A 22,382-nucleotide genomic window follows, 5' to 3' on the forward strand; every position below is an offset into this window, starting at 1 on the left:
AGCAAGGCCAGGATTTTAGCCAGAAAAGGCTGGAACTGAAGCGACCGGAATCCAACAGGTTTCCGAGGCCACCTGCGCCTGCGCAGTGAAGGCTGCGGGAGGGCCCCCACCCCCACCCCGCTCGGCTAAAAGCCCCGCCTCCTGCAGGCTCGGCGATTTGGTCCAGCACAGCGCGGCCTCTGGTGACTGCAGAGCTGGGTAGGCGACGGACGCGGGCGCCGGGCAGCTCCTTGGGCTGGAGCAGAGGGAGCTGAGGGAGCAGGGCGGCCACTGCCGGAGGAAGAGGAACCCAGGGCGGGACCCGCAGTTTCAGCGGTGCCGCCGCCACCGTGGCCCGGGATCACGGACACTGATGCTACTAGTGTCGTTGGTGCCGCTCTTTGGGAATCGGTATCCAAAAGGACGGCGCGGTAAAGACCCAGAGCGTAGAGCCAGAGCGAGTGGGCTGAGGCCTCACCTGCAGCCCCGCCCCTAACGTTATCCGGCGGCTCAGAGGCCCTGAGGCTCAGGGCGGCTTCCTCGGTATCTCTGTCTCGTTTGCCTGGCTCTGGGGAAGACCCTTATAGCCCAGCCTCAGCTGGGACCACCCAGTTGAACCTTGGCCAAACTTCTGCAGTAAACACATTTGGGTCCCCCACCCCTACTCCCGAGTCCCCCACAAAGGCACGTTTCAACCTGAATTGCATCTGGAATCTGGTGGCTTTGGGAGCTGTGGAAGGAGGCGATTCTGTCCATCAAGGTACCGCTTCAGCCCGCCATCTAACATGAATCCTGCCAGTTACCAATCTACTGCCTCAGCTCCAAATTCATCCTTCAGGACCTGTCTTGTGATGGATGCTCGGAATTCTCTATAAACCGTCTCATTGGCGTGTTGAGCCAATGAAGTTCTTTCAGAAGATGGTGCTAGGCGGATACTATATAGGGAAGAGGGCTTCTGCTATGCTGTCACTTGAGTCGTGTCTGATTTTTTGCGACCCTATGGACTGTAGCCCGCCAGGCTTCTCTGTCTATGGAATTTCCCACGCAAGAATACTAGAGTGGGTTGTCATATCCTCCTCCAGGGGATCTTCCTGACCCAGTGATTGAACCCAGGTCTCCTGCATCTCCTGCAGGGGGCAGGCAGGTTCTTTACCCGCTGAACCACCACAGATCAAGAGGGTAGATGAGAGAACATCTGATGGTGTCCCAGTCCCAGCCATGCTGGCAGGATGCAAGCTCCCTCAGCCATCTTACAGCAACCCCCACCCCCGGCCCTAAGCAATCAGTCTTCACCAGGCCCCAGTCCTCTCACCTGTTGTTGGCCTCAGGTCCTCTAAACACTCAGGTATCTGGCCACCAGCTGTGGAGAGTTTGTCTCCTACTTGCCTGGGGAACGCACACCAGTGCTGGCCTGCGCAATCCTCTGCTAGCAGGTGGATTGTGACTGCGCCTTTTCCAGTGAGCTCTGAACCTCAGCTTTGGGGAGGTGGCCTCCCAAATTTGAACTTCCTTGGATACACTCCTTCAGCCCTGGGATACCATACTGAGTTCTCTTACATCCTTTTTTCATTTGTTATCATAACTTTTTTTTAATTCAACTTTCCCTGTTTAGGTCAATGGGTGGTTTCAGTCTTCTTTGTGTGTTTTTTTTTTTAATTAACCAATTTATTTATGGCTGTGTTGGGTCTTCATTGCTGCACAGGCTTTTGTCTAGATGCAGCGAGTGGGGGCTATTCTCTAGTTGCAGTGCACAGGCTCCCCACTGAGGTGGCTTCTCTTGTTGCAGAGCACGGGCTCTAGAACACAGGCTCAGTAGTTGTGGCGCATGGGCGCATGGCGCATGTTGCTCCAAGGCATGTGGGATCTTCCCGGATCAGGGATCGAACCCACATCTCTGTACTGGCAATTGGATTCTTTACCACTGAGCTGCCAGGAAGCCCTTCTTTATGTTTTTAGTTGTAAAAGTTTTGATCTTGATAGAAGTCAGATTGATACACTTAATAAAAATTCTATGTCAGGCAGTGTGCTAGGCCTAACAAGACAAGGTACTTGCTTTTTTGGAGCTTATTCTCTGCAGAGCATCATTAAATCCTCATGCACAAATAGACTCAGCATTGCAAAATTCTGAGGCAGGATATTTCAAGCACAAGAGAAGTGACAAGAACCTAAGTAATCATGAACTTGATGTATAGGAGAGCTAGAAAACCAGTGGGGCTAGAATTCAGTGACCAAAGAGAGTACAAGAAATGAAGCTGAAGAAGCAAAGTTTTAGGTAAGGGAAGCAGAACTTAGTGTCAGGACAGTTATAAGAATGAATGAAAGCAGAAAAGTTGCACCAGGGTAATAGGAATAAACTGGGATGTATGGTCACCCAGTTTACAGGCCATAGCAAAGGAGTCTGGATACTATTTTTTTTCTTTTTTTTTTTTTTTACTGCTCAAACGTTTCCATTTCATTTATTTATTTTGGCTGCACCCCTTGGCTTGTGGGATCTGTTCCCCAACCAGGGATCTAACCCAAGCCTCTGCAGTGAAAGCACCAAAGGAATCTTAACCACTAGACACCAGGGAATTCCACATCGCCATCACCACAAAAAAAACCCCAAAAACCTCCGTTTTTATTTTTTGGGTGTATGGTATGTGGGGATCTTAGTTCCTCAACCAGGGATTGAATCCAAGAACATTGAAAGCTCCAAGTCAACCACCGGACAACCAGGAAAGTCCCTAGAAATCTTTTTAAATTTAGCTTTCTGACTCTTAAGTGTTGTGCTTTTGCTTTTGCCTTCAACACTTTCATGATTTTCTGCTCAAGAAGGAAATCCTGCTTGATCCTGTCGAGGACACATTTGGCTCCCATGGACCCACCATAGGTCCTGTTGACATGATTTTTCATTTCAGACCACCATATTAGATCTTCAGATCTCACAGCATGAGCCCCCTACCATCTGTAGGCTTTGATGCTTCCCTAACCTTTTTGTAATTCTATCACCAGGAGTCCCAGACAGCCTAATTTTGTTGGAGGTTGTGTTGTAGGACAGCCAACTATGTAGGTCGAACCCTGGGCCATTCTGAAATCCTCTAGATACCGTCTCCTGAAGAACCTGAATACTATTTTAAGCGTGACTGCTTTAAATGGAATTGGAAGGTTTTGAAGAAGGAACTGACATGTTCTGATTTTTTTTTAATTATCTTTTGGCCACACCACGCAGCATATGGAATCTTCGTTCCCCAAGCTGGGATCAAACCCGTGCCCACACCTCCAGTGGAAGTGTGAATGCCTAACCGCTGGACCACCAGTGAAGTCCCAACATGATCTGATTTTAAAAGAACACTCTAGTCATGTGGAGAATGAATTATAAGGAAGCAAAGGTGGAAAAAAGGAGCTAAAGCAACCAGTTTTGGAGAATATGATGCACTTGCTGACAGCCAGGTATTCCATCCTTTCATTCCACCCCTAACACACAAAGAACCACAGTGTAAGGTTATGTTGGGAGCAAGGAAGGCTTTATGGCGCTCCTACTTGGGCCTCGTAGAAATAAGAGAGTAGCCTTTGAGATTACCTGTAGTAAATGAATGGAAACTGGGCAAGGGAGTTTCATAACTACATGAAGGAAAAGCATCAAAATGTTGAGCGCCCATCGTGGGTATGAGGTGTTTCCTTACGTAAATTAAGAAGTATTGAATTAGGATGAACCTAGAGATGATTATACTAAGTGAAATCAGACAGAGGAAGACAAATGTCACTTATATATGTGACCTCAAAAAAAAAAAAAAAAAGATACAAATGAGCTTATTTACAAAACAAACAGATTCACAGACTTCAAAAACAAATCTATGGTTAACCAAAGGGTAAACAACATGGGGAGGGAGGGATAAATTAGGAGTTTGGGGTTAACACACACACACTACCATATATAAAATAATAAGGATCTACTGTATAACACATGGAACTCTACTCAATATTCAGTAGTAACCTATATGGGAAAAGAATCTGAAAAAAAGAATGGATATATGTGTAACTGAATCACTTTGCTTCCCTGGTGGCTCAGATGGTAAAGCGTCTGCCTGCAATGCGGGAGACCTGGGTTTGATTCCTGGGTTGGGAAGATCCCCTGGAGAATAAAATGGCAATCCACTCCAGCACTCTTGCCTGGAAAATCCCATGGACGGAGGAGCCTGATAGGCTAGTCCATGGGGTTGCAAAGAGTCGAACACGACTGAGCGACTTCACTTTCACTTTCTTTCACTTTCACACTCGAAACTAACATGTAAATTAGCTATTTTTGTTTAGTCCCTAAGTCACGTCCAACTCTTTGTGACTCCCTGGACTGCAGCATGCCATGCTTTCTTGTCCTTCACTTATCTTCACAAAATCAGCTGTAGCTGAATGTAAAATAAAAATTAAAAAAACAACAACAGTGAATCAGACGGAGAGGTAGCAGGGACCCTGCCCCTGGGGGGGTTGTGTTAAGCCAGGGTAGAAATTGATTGGAAGTTATTGAATTTTTCAGCAGTACAGGGATATAAACGTGGATGTGTTCCATGTGTATACATATAGATGTGATATAAATGTATGTATGTGATATATATATACAATGTGCTTGCTCAATTGTGTCCAACTCTGCAATTCCATGGACTGTAGCCTACCAGGATCCTCTGTCCATGGGATTCTCCAGGCAAATACTTGAGTAGGTTGCTGTTTCCTATTCCAGGGAATATCTTCCCCTCCCAGGAACTGAAACTGCATCTCTCACATTTCCTGTACTACAGGTTCTTTACTGCTGAGCCATTGGGAAAACATATAATACACATACATTACATATGTATATATATGAATACCCTGACATTAATGTAGGATAAATTTCAGAGATCAAAGATTGGAGGAGAAAGGAAATAGAAAAGAGAAAAATCAGAAGAATTCTCACTGGTGAACGCAAGCAACATAATTTATTAAGTATGCAAGGCAATGCACTAAGGCTTTTCCATTTCATCTGCGCATAATAAATGAGTATGGCTATTTTCATTTGTACAAAACTCTCATATAAGAAACTTATTTAGGTTACAACAAGTACTGAGCAGCCACAAGGTATTTAAAGCTGACTTGTTACAGAGGAAGGTCCCCCCCGCCCCCACACACACAAAAAACCAAGCCTGTGATGTTATATATGTACATTCAGAATTTTATTTCAAAACAAAGAACCGTAGTAACAATAATAGAAAAAATCCATTTGGAAATTATTCACAACCTGGTCACTGAGAACTGGAAAAAATTCCATGCTGCACCACTGCCAACCCACTGGTCTGAGTCGGAGCAGAGGTGCAGTTGGAGGACAGTCCCCCGTCACGGCAAAGCCCTGTCCCAAGGCTCTGCGAGTTTTGTACCCAAAGCCTCAGCAACCAGAGGGAATGAATGGTGAGAAATTAGAACCAAAATACTGTCATAGGCAAGGGTTTGACTGAAGGGCTTGAAATATGTAAGCACCAAAGAGGGGAAGGGAGATCAAGTAACATATGAAGGAGGGATGAAGAGCCCAGTCTCCACTTCTAAAAATACTGGATGATCCTGGAGGTGGCCATGGGCTGTGGCAAATGCAATCCCTCCATCTCAGCAAACTCTCTCGCCACCCCAGATCTAGAAGCTTATTGTCCCCTTAAGAATGCCTCCCTCTCCCCCATGACGCCCTTCCAGCGCACCCACGAGGCATCATGTCCTGGTCTCACACTCTTTCCTGTCTTTCCCTGCTGTCTGAGTGGAGAGTGAGTCCTCCACTCTCAGTCTCAACATTTAGGGAGTTCTCTCTGTCTTCTCCAACAAGGAAAGGCAGCCTGATGAGATGGAACTCTAAAGTTTCAAAGAAAACCATTGATGCAGATTCCACCCAGCAGAGGCAGTGTTGTTTACATATACACAAGTCTGAACACATTATACCCAACAGGGGCCTTAGGAACCCAACAAGATAACCAGCAACTGCTTCATGACGGTGCACACACGTTCACGCACACGTCACGTGTGGTCTACAGGAAAGTTCAAGTCCCTCAGGGGGCACCTGACGTAACACTATGGTAACGTGGTAACAAGGGTAACTTGACATGGTAAACAGACATAAACAAGCATGAGATGACCCTCATGTAATAACACACGTCAACTGGATAATAATCGTTCAGGAAGAAAATCGTTTTCCAGCACTGAGGTTATAAATTCCAAGTTAGCTATAAACATCTCTAAGTTCTTTTAAAGCTATGGCTTAAAGCAAAATAAAAATCAACATCTAAAATCCTCTAAACAACAAACTGAAGAAATAATGAACCTCTACCAAGAACCAAGATTTTTGGTTGCTCACTTGGGAGGCTCTCCCACCAGATGGGTGATAGGAATATTTTTAAAAGTGAGTTTACTACAGAGAAAGAAGCTGCTTGGTCCAGTGAGGGGAGAGAGGATTTGTAGAAATAACCGTCCCTTCTCTGGACTCCATCCAAAATTAGAACCCATAGACCCCTATTAACTAAAATGCCCACCTTAGCAATAATGCTACATTTCAAGTAATACTACATATAATCTTAAATGAAGAAAAAAGTTCCAAAGGAAACCAATAGCTTCTTTATACAGGCACATGACTTTTCTGAGAAAGTTGAGAGTTTTTATCTTAAGGATAGAAATTGTTAAGAGGCAACGTGCAAACCTCATACACCACATCATGCATCCTCCAATCATGCATGACCTTTCTCCCTAAATCCTTCCCTTCTTATTGCACCTTAACCTCTTCGGTATCAAATCTTCCACCCTATAACCTCTCTTGAAGCACCTCCCTCTAACCTCAATTTCCTTATGTTTTCATTATTTGGTAAAATTACTTTATATTTAAAAAAATAAATATTTATGCAATAAAACCAGAAGATAAAATAAATAAAACTCAAGTTAATTTGCTCAGCAGAGCTGTACGGAAGTGAAGGAGGAGCTCTTATGGAATCCCTCTCTGGCCTCCACTCTTAAGTGTACCTGCTTCCTGGTGAGTTGGAGGTTGGAGGAATGGCACCTTCTAGCCCACTCCCCAAAATGCCTTGAGGCAATTTTAGAACCTAAGGGAGCAGGAGCTGGCCAAGTTGTCACATACCAAGCGGCCAATCCCTCCTGAAATGAAGGTAGGTTTACTTGGTCTCTCCTGAGCTGAAGAGAATGTCCAAGAAATGAAATTTTTAAAAGCCATTGAACACAACGACTAACCCCAGCCTTGGGATACTCTGAGCGCCCATCGAGTATGTGGATGAGAAAGGAATGGAGTAGCAGCATTCAGAAACAGTCCTGGGTTACAACCTGATGAGGTCTCCCCGCTTGCTCAGGGGGAGGTTGCTTTACGTGACGGGAGGGAGGTGGGTAAGAGGCACTTCTTAGGCATTGGTGTCCTTCGTGGGCTGGATGCTGTTCATCTCCATGATGGGGCCTTTCTCACCGCGGGTTCCTGTCTGCGTCTGCCCTTCAAAGGCTCGTGTAATTTCCTCAAAAGTCCTGCCACGGGTCTCAGGAACTTTGAAGAAGGTGAAGACCCAGAAGATAACGAGGAAGACAGTGAAGACGATGAAAACATAGGCGCCTAAGTAGAACTGGTGAAGAGATACAGAACAGAAGAGTCAGTCAGTTCCCTCACAATCATATTTCTAATAGCCTTGAAGGCATAACCCCCCCTAGACTTCATCAAAACAGTGCAGTCTCTTCAGTGACTTGCTCATGATTTCATTGGTAACTTCCTAGATTTCTCTGCAATTTTGTGTCATTCCTTTTCCTAGTCATTAAAGTTAGCCATTTCCAAATACCTATTGAGTTTTTAGGACTTTTGATTAATATCATTATTTTTTAATTTATTTTTGGCTGTACCAGGTCTTCGCTGCTGTGGTTGGGCTTTCTCTAGTTGCCGTGAGTGAGGGCTACTCTTTAGTTTCAGTGTGTGGGCTTCTCTTATTGCGAAGCATGTGGCAGGTGAAGTCTTCCCAAACCAGGGATCGAACCCCTGTCTTCTGCTTTGGCAGGCGAATTCATAACCAAAGGACCAGCAGAAAAGTCCTTTTGATTATTTTTAAAAATCTGGGTTTCTAAAAGACTCACAGAAATTGGAAATGCATCCTAGATGTCCACTGCTAGTTCCTTTATTTAACAAATCAACTCTAGGCCATTTTACAGTAGGAGCTACCTCATCATTAACATCCTATCCTCAGTGAGCCTTTTGGATCAGGCTGTTAATGCTACACCAAATGATGGATTTTAAATATTGATTTGGAATCCTAAGGCCTATCATTGCTATTCTGTTCCTAAGAAGAACTATGTATTAGTTGGTTTCAACGTGGGTTGCATGAGTTTTAAGTTACTTACCGCGGCCGAGGGGAAGAGGAGTCCAACCAAAAAGTTGGAGGTCCAGTTGGAACAACCAGCCACTGCCATGGCAGCTGGACGGGGTCCCTGACCAAAGAGTTCAGCCACAATAAACCAGGGAATAGGGCCTGGGCCAATTTCAAAGAAGGCCACGAAGACCAGGATGGCCCCAATACAGATAAAGCTCATCCAGCTATGATTATCCTACGAGAAAGGAACAGAGGAAAGTTAGTATTAAAGACAGCATGCCCAGGTAGGTGCCAGCTTCCCACAGATGAGGACTGATGGAATAATGAAAAGTTCCTTCTATCCCATGATGTAAAGGAGTTACTGGACCTAGAAACCTTGGGCTTTGTTGTTGTTCTTGTTTTTGTTTTGGCTGCACCATGCAGAATGTGGGATCTTAGTTTCCTGACCAGGGATTGAACCCTCACTCCCTGAAGGCAGATTCTTAACCACTGGACTGTCAAGGAAGTCCTAGCAGCCTTGGGTCTTGGAATCTTAGCAGTATGATCACACGTGTTATTCTGCACATTCTGAGACCATTTCATCAGCTGTAAAACCAGATTAATGACCTTAACATCTCTTTAAGAATGAAATGAGACCATATATTTTACAAGCTTTATGTCATATAGCTATAGGGATGACAGCAATTTAATTATCTATCTCTGAAAATCCACTTTTCTTAAACCTCTGCACGTATTGCTTCTCTCAAAGTTCACTTGTGTAATCACCAAACCTCGACAACCCACCCCCTCACCTTTCTCCACTCCTCCCTTTCCTTTACAAAGAGTACTCACCTTCAGTAACAAAGAAATCGTCATGAGGATGGAACAAAAAGCCATCCCTCCAAGGCCAATCAGGTGAAGAGTCCTCCTCCCAGCCCTTTCCACCAAGAACACCTAAAAAAATGATTTAGAAAAAGTACCCGTGAAACAATGTCACTTTCCTTTTCAGAAGACACTGTATGAGCTACTGGAAGCTGCCTGACCAGCAGCAGGGTACCTGCGATAGTCACACTGCCTCTCCTCTAGCTCTGAGTTAAGAGCATCCTCCACGGTCCCCTCTGTGCTTCCCTTTGCACATCTATCTTCATTTACTCATCATTCAATAGCTCTTTTCCCCAACAGGGAATTAGAACAAAAAAGGTTTAACTAAAAGGCAGCAGGGAGATGGAAGGACATGCCACCTATACTTGAATATGTGTACCAAGAATTCTCCACCCTGCTTGAAAATGATCAAAACATCTGACTTACAGACACCACGGTGAAGATGGTGTTGACCACACCTGCGCCGATAGTGGCATAGACCGGCTCCTGGACACCCGCATCTTTGAAGATTCCTGTCGAGTAGTAGAACACCTAATAGGGAACAAAAGGTGCGACTGTGAAATACAGTTGTGTGTAGCAGTTGCACTGAACCCTCAAAAAATCAACTCAGAAGTCCCAGAAGTTCAGGAGTACCTTCCAGCAATTTTTTGTTGTTGTTGTTCAATCACAGTATCTTTTCTGCAAACAAATGATCTTTTGTAACTTATTTTCTTGTTAGTTGTCTTCAACTCTAGCTACTTAGCTCCATTTTTTCCCTCCAAACTATGCTCATTCTTACTGCTCCATTTAGTCTCTTCCTGAAGTCTGCTTTTAGTAATTTAGATAGAATGGCTTAAGTCCTGTTAAGTTTTTCAATTCTGCTTTACCGATAGACTCTTACCCCAACTCCCACCCCCACCAATAATGACAGGCATTGATGGATCAACTTGATAGGGAAGAAACAGAAGGGTAACCTCAGCCTGCTTGTTTTTAGAACGTGGGCTGGAATTCCAGGCACTGGATCTTTACAAGTGTTTTAGTAAATAACACCAGTGATTATTTTAATTGAATGCACACTATTAAATAAGCTACAATTTATACTATCCTTATTATTCAGTCAACAATGTGCTAATACGCAGGGCTGCCACAACTACCATAACTTAAGAGATGTGGAAACATTGGACTCAGACCTGAAGATAACAAGGCAACAGGATCTAGGTTGCTCAGGCTCTTAGGCTTGGTTTGGGAGTTTATGATTTCACCCAGAATATCTGCCTCCACGGCAGCCCCTATTCAGCAGACTTAAAAAAAAAAATTGGTGTGGTACATTCTGTTTTTTTCTTTTGTTCTTATTGTTATTTATTTTTAGTTTTTGGCTGCACCATGCAGCATGTGAGATCTTAGTTCCTAACCAGGGATTGAACTTGTGCCCCCTGCACAGGAAGTGCTGAGTCTTAACCACTGGACTGTCAGGGAAAAGTTCTTCATCAGAGTTTTTGATCAACATACACTCCTACACTGAGAGTGACTGTCTGCAGAAACAAGTCTTCAAAGCCCTACAGCCTAAGATAGAAACCATGTATATTTTCCAAAATAAGATTCAGGCTGTGCTCTTGGAAATTGAGATAAATAGTATCATCCTCATTAAAAACTGCTGCTCTGGGAGAGAAGCAAGGGTGAGCTAATTAAAATTTGTTTTTTAAAAAAATTCCAAGAATATTTAATAACATAAAGCTTGTAAGGAAAGACATTTGAACAGTTAAAACTAGAGATGAATAATCATGCCAATTCTCCTTCTTATATAAAAGCACACAGATCAAAAACCTAACTCAGACATACACACATCAAGCAAACTTATAATAAAGTCATGCTGCCTGGAACCTTGGGGCCAGGTTAAGCTCACCCCTATGTTATCTTACTGAAAGCCAGTTTTACTTTGCTGGGTAAACACTGTCCAGCCTCTTACCCTTCTGCCTTTAAGGGAGATTAGAAAATATAGTTTGTTCAAAGGTAGGTTGGAAAACTGACTTTCACCCATCATTTACTGAAGTGGAGGAGGGAAGGGGGAAGGGGCCTGCCTGCAGAGCACTCATCCACCATTTGTTTAACTTTCCCAGGGTAGGCTTTTTCTGATCCTGTTCTGCAGGGATCAGACTTGGGGGAGGCAAGCAGGTGCCTGGGTTGTAGAACTGAAGAATGTGGCCTTCTCAGGACCCGTTTTATACTTGGACACCTCCCTCTAGTCCCAGTTTCACTGTTCCAGACAGTCCTGAGTGTATATTTTATTACAGTGGTTTTTCAAATGAGGAAATTTGAGACTGAGATCCATCGGAACCATCCGAGAGGACTTTTCAGACCATCTTCCCTCTGAGGTTCTAATATAATAGCCTCTAATCCCTCACGGGAAGCACAAACACAAGTTTCCTTGTGGTGCGTTAGGGAGAGAGGCTAAAGACCAACTTACTATTTTAAGTTATCATGTGTTTTTTGCAAAACTGCTTTGTCATAAAATGGTTTGATCACACTGATCATATTATGATGGCAAATCCTCAGCTCATGAATTGGTACTTAGAGAGAGGTCTGGAGTGTTCTCCATATCCAAATATATCAAATATTTTATCTGCAAAAGGACAGAGGTGTAGGAATACCTTCTCTGCTAACACCCAGGACTCAAAAGAAGGAAGCAGACTTTTGCACAGAATATCATGGCTACCTGCCCGATGCTACCTTCCATTTGGCCCCACACTTTAAACAATCACAGTTACTATTCTAAGTTGTAAAAAATATACACAATGGTAAGGCCAGCTCTGTCTGGGTACCCTCACACCTCCTAATTGCTCCCTAGGGGTTTACACTGATTTCAGGTTGTAAAGTCCTGGGAAAAAACCCCAAGGTGTGCCCGTTCTCAGATCTGCCTGGATTACATGGCCTACGTTATCATTGATGACATCATCCAAGACAGATGAGAGTTAAAGAGAACTGGATATTTTAAAAATGAGTGGTTGGGAACTCCCTGGTGGTCCAGTGACTAGGACTTAGCAGTTTCGCTCTGGTGGCCTGGTAACTCCTCACTTCCAATGCAGGGGGCACGGGCTTGATCCCTGGTTGGAGAAGTAAGATCCTGCAAGCTGAGAGGCACAATCAAAAAAGAAAAAAAGCCGTCCAAAACAGAGGATGAATAAAAATTAGATAAATTATGATACTCCATAATGTTAAAAAAATCTGGAAGAGGACAAATGTTCACGACAAGTTCTAAGACTAAGGGTGAGAAATTTTTCATTCTCTCATCTTGCCACACAAACGTGTATTATAGATATAGCTTTAGAAGATAAATACAAAGACAAGTCTAAACCTGGATAATGTGCGTTTTCTGAGAAACCACTACCAGGCAAACATTGTGAGAGACCCTGGGTATATCAGAAGGTGAGCAGTGGCCAGTGTGATTCACCTCTGGTCAGGTGTGTTGTTGTTTAGTCACTAAGTCACGTCCGAATCTTTGTGACGCCATGGACTGTAGCCCACCAGGCTCCTCTGTCCATGGGATTTTCCAGGCAAGAATACTGGAGTGGGTTGCCACTTCCTCCTCCAGGGGATCTTCCTGACCCAGGGATCGAACCCTCATTTTCCTGAATTGGCAGGTGATTCTTTACCACTGAGTCACCAGGGAAGATGGTCAGGTGATTCCAGTGAAATGGGTCAGACACATCTGCCCCGAATGGATACTCACTGCATTGATCCCAGAGAGCTGCTGGGAGAGCTGGAGCATGATAGAGATAATGATGGGTTGCCGGTAGTTGGGGGCGCGGAAGAGCTCTAGCACTGTGACTTGCTTCTCCTGCGACATCCGCATACTCTCATCCTTCATCTCCTGGATATCCTGAGCCACGTCCTCGGTGCCCCAGAGTCTCTGGAGGACTGCGGAAGAGGAGAGGTCACAGATAAGGTACTGGCTAATGCCTTGCCCCCATGAGATAGCTGGGAAAAACGCCACTCTGAGGAGCCCTGTGTCTGGCCTGAACTTGCCTTCTCACCCCTCGCCCCATGTGACTTCAGAGTAATCAGACAATTCTCCGCTCAGGTTCTGGAGGGCAGGGAAAGGAGATGACAAGAACCAGATCCAAAACCCTCATCTTAAAAACAAACCAGTCCTGAGGTTCCTACAGTGAAAGCATGAAGGATACTCACTCTCCTTTGCCTTCTCCTCCTCCTTTCTGTTAATGAGCAAGAATCTAGGACTTTCAGGGCAAAATGGAAGGGCAGCGCACTGGATGATGGCTGGTAAGATGGTGAAGCCCAGGAGCAGAGGCCAGAGATCTTCAGTCCCCAAGATGACTTTTAGACCAAAGATCTAGAAAACAAAGACAATACTATAAATTCCATACTTTATAGGCCACATGCTTAGTTGCTCAGTCATGTCTGACTCGTTGCGACCCTTTGGACTGTAGCCCCCCAGGCTCCTCTATCCATGGGATTCCCCAGGCAAGAATACTGGAGTGGGTTGTCATTTCCTCCTCCAGGGGAACTTCCCAATCCAAGGATCAAACCGGAGTCTCCTGTGTCTCCTGCACTGCAGGTAGATTCTTTATCCACTGAGCCACTGGGGAAGCCACAAATTGATTAAAAAAAAAAAAATGTTCAGAAAATCATCTGGCCTTCTATCACAGGCAAAGACAGCTTTTTCTTTTTCTACCCTACCTGTTTCCTTAGCCATCTATGAGCGCTAGTAATATTAATTAATATCTGAAACATGTAGTTGAGTAAGTGCCAGACATTTTTTGTTTGTAAAAACTGAAGCATGGTTGATTTAAGTACCAATGTACAGCAAAGTAATTCAGTTATATATATTTACAGAACCTTTTTTAAATATTCTTTTCCATTGTGTTTATCATAGAATATTAAATATAGTTCCCTGTGCCACACATTATTTTTGGTGACTTTATCTGTCAATTCACTTAACGAGCCATGAATGAACACTCAATAAGTTCTAGAGTACCTGGGCCACCAGAATTCCGATAACGATGCCCAGCTGGTTGAGAGTGCCAAAGGCGCCCCGCAGGGCAGTAGGGGAGATCTCTCCAATGTACATGGGCACGAATCCTGTGCAGAGTCCGCAGAAGAGGCCGATAATCAGTCGGCCCAAGATCAGCATTTCAACTGACTCTGCTATTTTGCAGAATCCCATAAGGCAGCCGCCAGCTATGGCCAACAGGTTGACAATAAGCATTGAATTGCGCCTGGAAGATTAAACAAAGATAAGGAAAATTTGCAAAACAGAGTCCACCTCTCCCCTTCTTTCCTAGTCACTCTACCATTCTCCAGGCTCATACATCTTTTGGTCTAACTTTTCCACTTTCTAGTATCAGAACATATCTGATCGGGATAATCAGGACTAATGGTTCCTACACCTCGGCCTACATGAGACTCACCTAGAGAACTTGTTGCAGATTTTCCCCTCTACATCCTAGCTATAGGGTAGGATTTTAGGAAGCACTTCAAGGCCATTTGTTCTCAAAGTTGTCCACAAACTAACAGCATCCATCAGCTAGAAATTTACTAGAAATTAAAATTGTCCCACTCCACCCGACTCATCATTATGTCTGAATGTGGCTGGGGGGCGGGGGAGGGGGATGGAGACTGGTCTGTGGGATTGGTTTTCCCTTGATGGGAATGTCACATGCTTTTTATTCAAATGCACCATCACCTCCCTGCTCTAAGCCTCAATGCTTGTCTTCAATGCAACCAGTACAGCCCCCTTCCTTGCACAGTTTCTGGTCAATACCTGCCAAATCGGTTGACAAAGAGTCCGACGGAGAAGGAGCCAATCATACCACCCACGGAGAAGATGGCCACAGACAAGGACCACAGGGATGTGAGGAGCACGCTGGACGGGGGCGGTTCTGACCGCTCTTCCAAAGTGTAATTGAGAAAGTCTTTTATGATCTGCCAATTAAAATGGGTGGTGGGAGAAAAGACCATTACAGTTGGATGAGAAAAGAGACAAAACACTCAGGATCTTCCCCTCCCTAAGAGAACAGTGTTCCAGTTACTTTGTAGGTAGAGAGTCGAGGGAATAAATAGATGGCAATGTAAGAGACAGGTAACATTGGAGTTCATGTTACCAGATCTGAATAACTTAGTTGTCCTGAAACCTCACACTGCACCCCTGCACCCCGACTTTGTAACTAACCTCTAGGGGACAATAAGGGAAATGTGTCACCAGAGGGTGAGAGGATGAACGGGCCCAGTCCAGGGTGCAGGGGGCCCCTGTCCTGAGCCTCTTGCTTTGATCAAGGATTCAATTAGATCCCCACCAATATCATGCCCCATCTCAGTCTTAGCCAAGTGAGCTACCAAGTCTGTCTAAGCATGATAATTCTGGAAACCCTACCTAAAGGAATACTTTCCCCATTCCAAACTCAAACTCTTGTTGCCTGGCACTCACCGCCTCAGGAGCATTGATGACTCCAGTGTTGTAGCCAAACTGGAAAGAGCCTATGGTAGCAACCGAGATGGCGAAGATCAGAGGTGCGGTGACCTGGGGGGAAGGTAGAGAAGAACATTCCTTAAAATTCTTGATCCATGACTGGCTCTTATTAAGGAGAACGCACCATGAAATTTTTGCACCTTGTTTTATGCCCCTGGATACGTTCCAGTGCCTCCCAGTTTATAGTCTCTGGGAACTTGAATTTGTATTCTGCTGTTATCTGAAAATTGTATAAATCTTAATTAGGTTGAACTGGTTCATAGTGCTTTTCAGGTCTACCACAGTCTTCTACTTTTCTGTATATTCATTCTATTAATTTTTGAGTTTGATATTGAAAATTCCAACTAAAAATCTTGATATATCTACTTAAAAAAATTGTAATATATAGTGGAACTATATGTAACTTTGTTCTGTATTTTCCAAGTCTCCCGTAAACGTGTTATTATACTTTCATAATTTAAAAGAGAAAAATACCATGAAGATAAAATTTTAAAAACAAAAGAAAATTTAAAAAAAGAGAGATTTATATACTAGAACTCAGCTGGTTGGTGGTATGAAAACAACAACCTAACCATTTAGGTAGTGAATAAGGAACACAAAAGAACTGAAGAGCTTCTCTGGTGATACAGATGAGCATGAAGAGTAAACCTGGGGAAATTCTGGAAAGAAAACTTGGGAAGGGACAAGTTAGGAGAACTGGGTTACTCCGTTTGTAACTATTCAAACAGCAGCCCCAGGTATATCCCCAGGCAAGCACAGAATTGTGCTCAGGGATAGAAAAAACTGTGAGGGCAGACCGCAAAACCCTAGGATTGTTGAGAACAGATTACTCTGCGACCAGCTAGAGCCAGTGTAGGCTCCCCCGTACCCCAAATTCCACAAAAGCACGAGTGCTGGTGACGTGTCGTCATCACCAGGATGCTCGCAACTCTGGGTCACAGAATCTGCACGATCCGCCCGCCGTACCACCGTACCCTTGGTCCCATCTCAAATTCTGCCCGTTCACTTAAAGAGGTACTGCTATCCCCCACCCACCCACCAGGGGGCGAGAACAAGCTGACTCCCAATTCAAAATGCAGACATTTTGTGAGGGGGCTGTGCTGAAATCAACCCAGTCATCACTCACCTTGTCGGGGATAATTCTAGTAGGTGTGATCTTAATTTCCACCCCAAGAGAGCTCAATTTTTATGCCTGAGAGCTCCCCGCCTCCGCCAACCCTTTCTCATCTTAAACCCCTTCTCTATCAAGTCAGGCAGTGGCAGGCCTGGAGTTAACAGTTTCCCAAATTGACCTTGCCTCCACTGGCATCTAAGTACTCCCGGGGCCCGTGGGGGCAGCGCTTTCTGCTTCATCCACTCCTTTTAGTAGAAACCTCTTATTTTCTCTCATCATTTAAATCCTTGAGGGCCTTCCCACTTTTTCATCCCTTCTCTCATCTTTTATTTTCAGATAAATTAAATTACCTTGGTGAAAATGCCTTTCTCCCTACAAATACCGCATCCACAACACACAATAATATATTAATATACTGTGCGCTCACAATCATGGAATTCTCTCTCCTTAGGTAATTCAGGGAATCCCATAAGTCATGGAACAGATGATGGCTGGACACCGACCCGGCACCCCCAAAACAAACCTCAGGTCTTTTCAAGGTCTAAAGCATCAACGCCACCATACCGCCCCTGATCCCCTGAACACTCAACTTCACATCCTCAAAAGCATGTAATTGTATTAAAGAAAACACACACACACCCATGTGTGTAATACAAACACAACTTCTCCAGGTGACTTTTCCCACCCCAAGAAGGTGAATGGAACTGGGATGAATTCTTTATAGGACATGACATCCGAAAAGAACTGTGTAAGTGCGGCACTGCAGGCTGGGGGAGCAATGGGAAAGGCTTCCAGATTGCTAGGTGACTCCGCGTAACAGAGCTCAGCCAACGCCGGTACAGCTTGCCTTTCCGAGTGCATCCCAAGCCGGCAAAAATAACCGGTAACCGTATCGCTCTTACCTTCGTGGTCCCCATGGCCCTAATTTAATTCTTTTCAAATCTTCGATAAAGATCTAGGAGTGGGGCTCCAGAGACCCCTCTTCCAGGCAGCAAAACCTCCAAAATGTCCTCTATCGGCGGCAAGTTTTCCTCCAGGTCCTCAGTAGCGAGCCTATATCTCACGCGTCTATATAAGCTTCGGGGAGGGCGGAGCCCGAGAGACAAGCCCCCAGCCCCACCCTACCCGCCTCCAATCTCTGGAGCTCCTTAGACGCGTAGACCTCAAACACTGCCCCCTCCCTAGGCAACACCCCCCAACCCACCCCCAAGGCCAGCTTTTGAAAACCACATCCTGCCCCCACCCTACTCAATTTTTTTTTTTTTTTTTTTAAGCTTCTTCTCCTTCCCCGTTTTAAGAGCACGTTTCACAGACAAAATGCTACCAGAAAAAGCCTGGAGGGAGGGCAGATACACTTTATTTTTTGCTCTCGCAAGTGCTCAGAATTAAATCAGTCCGTAAAAAGATGAGAATAAAGGCTATCCATATTCGGCAAAAGTCGCTGGATGTAAACAGAAAACATTCATAATCCTATGACTTTATCAGCTGCTCTTTGATTGCAGGCTGTGTCTACAATCTTGGAGGGGAGGGAAGGACAGTCTGAGAGAAGGAAAGCCAAAGAAGGAAGAACTGGAAGAGCTCTCGGCTCCACTTGTCCTCTGACTTAGCATAGTCTCTCCTGGGAGAAAACCTGAATATCCAGGAGCCAAACCAACTCTTCCTGGGTTCCAGGAAGCAGAGAATCAGCTGGCCTGGGACACAATCCAAACTCCTGAAAATGTCGTTCACCAGCTTCCCACCCAGCTGAATCCCACCCACTCTGCAGTGTTTTGCCCCTAGTCTCATGTTGACAGCATCTAGAGAGAGAACAGTTGTAAGGTTCCATTATACAGGTATTTTATTTGCAAAGGAAAAACTGTGTATCAGAAAGAAGTTGGGGATTCATCAGTAGAGAGGGTCAAAAAGTCCAGGCCCTCAGGAATCAATGGTGCGCCCCTTCTTCCACTTAAAACATTCAAGAGGGACGGGGGCAACTGCTTCTTACACAACTGGAAAGAACTGCCAACATCCTATTCCTTCTGGGCTGTGAGAGAAAAGTGTGAGATACACATCTGATTTCCAAGCCATACAAGAGAAGTGAGCAAGAGGAGGAGGAAAAAGATAGAAGGAAAATGAGAGCAGAGGAAGATGAAGGAAAATAAAAGGCCGGAGAAGTGGCTCCCATGTGAGAGTAAAGGAAGGGGGACAATTTAGTTGGGTGAGTTGGGTGAGCAATTATATCAGGCCTTTAATGGTGGGAAGTTATCAATAGTCAAGTTCCCATTGCCTATTGATCTGTAGCCTAGCAACTCCAGCAGGGGAGGAGGGGGTGGGGTGGCAGAAGCAGGTTAAGAGGTAGAATTTGGCTGGAGGAGTCACTGCTGATAGTGCATCTTCCTTTGGGGTTTTGGTTGGGTGCCTGGAATCCAAACTGGTACTACTGGGCCTGAAACAAACCACCTCATGTGGTCTGTCCTTAAATGAGGATTCAAAAAACCAAAACAGCAACTGAAGTATAATTGACTGACATTTTTATATTAGTTTTAGGTGTACAACATACTGATTCGGTATTTTTTATTATTGTGGGGGGGAAGTTTTTTGTTTTTATTTTTTTTAACTTTTTCTTCTATATTGGAGTATCGGCGATTAACAATGCTGTGATAGTTTCAGGTGGACAGAGAAGGGAACTCAGTCACACCTGATTTGATATTTATATACGTTACAAAATTATCACCACTAAATGAAGGTATTATTCAGTCTGGCTGTTAGCGGAGAAAACTGGCGATGAGTGAAACGTGACTTCCAAAAAAACCTTCCCATGAGTCCTGCCTCCCCTCCCCCGCGTCACCCCCCTGTATTCCAGGAAACCCTGAGCCAGGAGGCCCCTTTAGTTACCACAGCAACTGAGTTTAGCAGTCTAAGGACAAAGAATATCCTGTATGGCAGCGCTGCCAGCAGAAATTCAATCTAAGCCATTTATATAAGTTTTCTAAATGACCACATTAAAATTTTTAAAAGGAAAACATTAGAAAGAAGAATTGATTTTCATAATTATTTTATTTGACCTGATAGCCAAAATAATATTTGAACAAATAATGTATGTATATATATTAATATATGTTAAGATAGTTTACTTTTTTTTCCCTAGTAAGTCTTTGAAATCCAGTGTATATGTTTCGTTTACGACACATCTCCATCGTAGACTCTGTTTTCTACAGCTACAGTAATAAGTTGTTCTAATCAAAACAACAAAGCTGTGTTTGATGGGAAAATATTTTCAACTGCTTCAATTTTAAATGTACTAAAATGAGCAGTTCGGATGCTCGGTCCCTCCTCAGTCTGCCAGCCTTGTACGTGCCCAGCGGCACCAGGAGGCTGGAGGCTGGACCCTGAAGGTTCACACAGAGACACGTGTCTTTTTCTTCATTCTTTTTTAATCTTTGATTTTTATTTATTATTTGTGTCAGAATATCATTCTTTTTTTTTGGCCGCACAGCTTGTGGGATCCTAGTTCCTTGACCAGCAATTGAACCCCTACCTTCATCAGTGAAAGCGCAGAGTCCTAACCACTGCACCACCAGGGAATTCCCTCACCATGTCATTCTTGGCTGTAAATCACTTTATTTCTTCTTTTCCTTTGCTTTAGAATGATTTTTTCTTTACTGTTTTGCAAGAGCAAATGGCACCAGTGAAAGGAAAACGTAGGTCTTTCGGACCCCTTCATCCACTCAGAGCAGGCTCCAATGTGATTCCAGAAAAATTATTTTTCCCCGTATTTATTGAAAGGACAGATGAAATCATTGTAAAGGGCTAGAATTATATCTGTCTCAAATGATTTGTGTAAAATCAGGGTAGTCAAACAATTCCCAGGGTCAAGTTTTAGATGTCTGAAACCTTTAGGTTTTTCCTTCTTGCTAGAAGAGGAGGGACGGTGAAAGGGAGGGAGATCTGAAACCTGTTTGCCGTGGCTAAACTCAAACTGCCTTTAAGAAAGTGGCTCAGTGGCTGAGAGGGACAGAAAAAACTCTTTTTTTTTTTTAAATGGTATTTTTAAACGGTAAAAACTGAAATTCAACAGGATCTCAAGAATTTAAGAGTAGGCTGAGCATATTGAGACAATGCTCTTTGAGCAAGTGGGTTTCTCAGAAACCTGATAAGGAACCTGACTTGTCCCCAAGGTGACAGGGACCTCTCAGTTAAGCAATCCTCATCCTGGGCCACAGATAACAGTTGCTCAAGACGACTGTTTGCTGATGTTTTGGGGGGATTGGTTGAGGGGACTGGGGTCTTGGGGGCACTTTGGAAGCAGGCAGCACTAGCTTCCAAGCTCCATGTAGTCAGGAGCCACAGCTCAGGCAACCAGCCTCCAGGAAGTAAGCCACGGAGGCCGGCAAACTGTCCTACAGCGGGTCTCCTGTGTCATTTAATTCCTGTGTGGTGTTCTTCCATCTTTACTGAAAACAGGAGGAGGCAATGGGTTGGATAAATTTCAAAATGGAATCTGTTGGGGAGGAATTGGCGTGAAATCCCTGAAGAATGGGGATCATGACCTGAAATCTCTTAGATCCAGATGCAGGTATTTGCCACCGAGAATCTCAACCCCAGTTTCGGGTTCCTTTGTGGGAAGATGTTTGGAAATGTGATAACCAAGCAGGAAAACAAATAGATCTCAAATCCTAAAGCCTGGAAACAAAGGGCTGTAAACACGTTTACCTTGTCAAGATAAAGACAGGGAAAACTACCTCTTCAAGAGAACAATGTAAATGGTATTTCAAGGCCCAACAAAAAAAGCTAGTGACTGCTTTGAAGATATCCTAAGTTAATTCTACTCTTCGCTAGTATTTGTAATATTCCTCCTAAAGAACAACTTTTGCACTGGATGTTATTTATTAATCTCCTTTTATCAGGCTAGGTGTAGATGGAGTTGATTTTGAATCTGAAAACACTACTTATTTTCAGAGTAGAAAATAAAACTCTCAGGGTGAAGAAAGAAAAAATTTGAGAAATGTTGATTTTCCTGTCTAAACAGGGTTTCAATCATTCATCATTCCAATTGATCCTGAAGGACCTAATCCCATCTCCCAGATCCTTATGATTTTCTTCTGCTCCTCCAATATCTTCAAAAGTTTATCACACGCCAGTGCTATATGAATTACCTTAAATCAAAAATATCCGACACGGCTGAAGTGACTTAGCTTCACACAAAGAGACTAGCATGCACACAAATCAAAATATAATCACATCATCTCCTAATCAAGTCACTCAACAAGTTATTGAATAAAGTCTAGATCAGTGCTGACTATTAGGAATATAATGTGAGTTACATATGAAATTAAAAATTTTGCAGTAGCCACAAATAAAAAAATGAAAAAAATTAGTGGCCATTTTTAGTATTATACTTTAACTTAATATGCCCTCAGTTCAGTTCAGTTCAGTCGCTCAGTTGTGTCTGGCTCTTTGTGACCCCATGGACTCCTGCACGACAGGCCTCCCTATCCGTTACCAATTCTCAGAGTTTACTCAAACTCATGCTCACTGAGTCAGTGATGCCATCCAACCATCTCATCCTCTGTTGTTCCCTTCTCCTCCTGCCTTCATCAACCTTTCCCAGCATCAGGGTCTTTTCAAATGAGTTAGCTCTTTGCATCAGGTGGCC

At 44.0% G+C, this 22,382-nt stretch overlaps 1 protein-coding gene across 3 annotated transcripts in view; it reads right to left on the minus strand.

The window, feature by feature from the left end:
- Window positions 1–4,906: 4,906 nt before the first annotated feature.
- The window catches only part of SLC2A3 (solute carrier family 2 member 3), an 86,193-nt gene continuing 68,717 nt past the window's right edge, over window positions 4,907–22,382 (minus strand). For 2 of the 3 annotated variants that reach the window (XM_070790189.1, XM_070790190.1), the window contains exons 3-11: window positions 15,592–15,684; window positions 14,929–15,089; window positions 14,143–14,383; window positions 13,335–13,497; window positions 12,877–13,064; window positions 9,597–9,701; window positions 9,141–9,242; window positions 8,341–8,544; window positions 4,907–7,577 (exon numbers count right to left, since the gene is read on the minus strand). In XM_070790189.1, coding sequence (XP_070646290.1) covers window positions 7,365–7,577; window positions 8,341–8,544; window positions 9,141–9,242; window positions 9,597–9,701; window positions 12,877–13,064; window positions 13,335–13,497; window positions 14,143–14,383; window positions 14,929–15,089; window positions 15,592–15,684 — 1,470 coding nt within the window. In that variant the 3' untranslated portion in view covers window positions 4,907–7,364. Of the gene's footprint in view, window positions 7,578–8,340; window positions 8,545–9,140; window positions 9,243–9,596; window positions 9,702–12,876; window positions 13,065–13,334; window positions 13,498–14,142; window positions 14,384–14,928; window positions 15,090–15,591; window positions 15,685–17,649; window positions 17,811–22,382 lie in introns of those variants that run through there. The other variant, XM_019961618.2, reaches the window with a different exon arrangement.

The sequence above is a fragment of the Bos indicus genome, chromosome 5, assembly GCF_029378745.1.
Source record: "Bos indicus isolate NIAB-ARS_2022 breed Sahiwal x Tharparkar chromosome 5, NIAB-ARS_B.indTharparkar_mat_pri_1.0, whole genome shotgun sequence".
In the NCBI taxonomy this organism is placed as follows: domain Eukaryota; kingdom Metazoa; phylum Chordata; class Mammalia; order Artiodactyla; family Bovidae; genus Bos; species Bos indicus.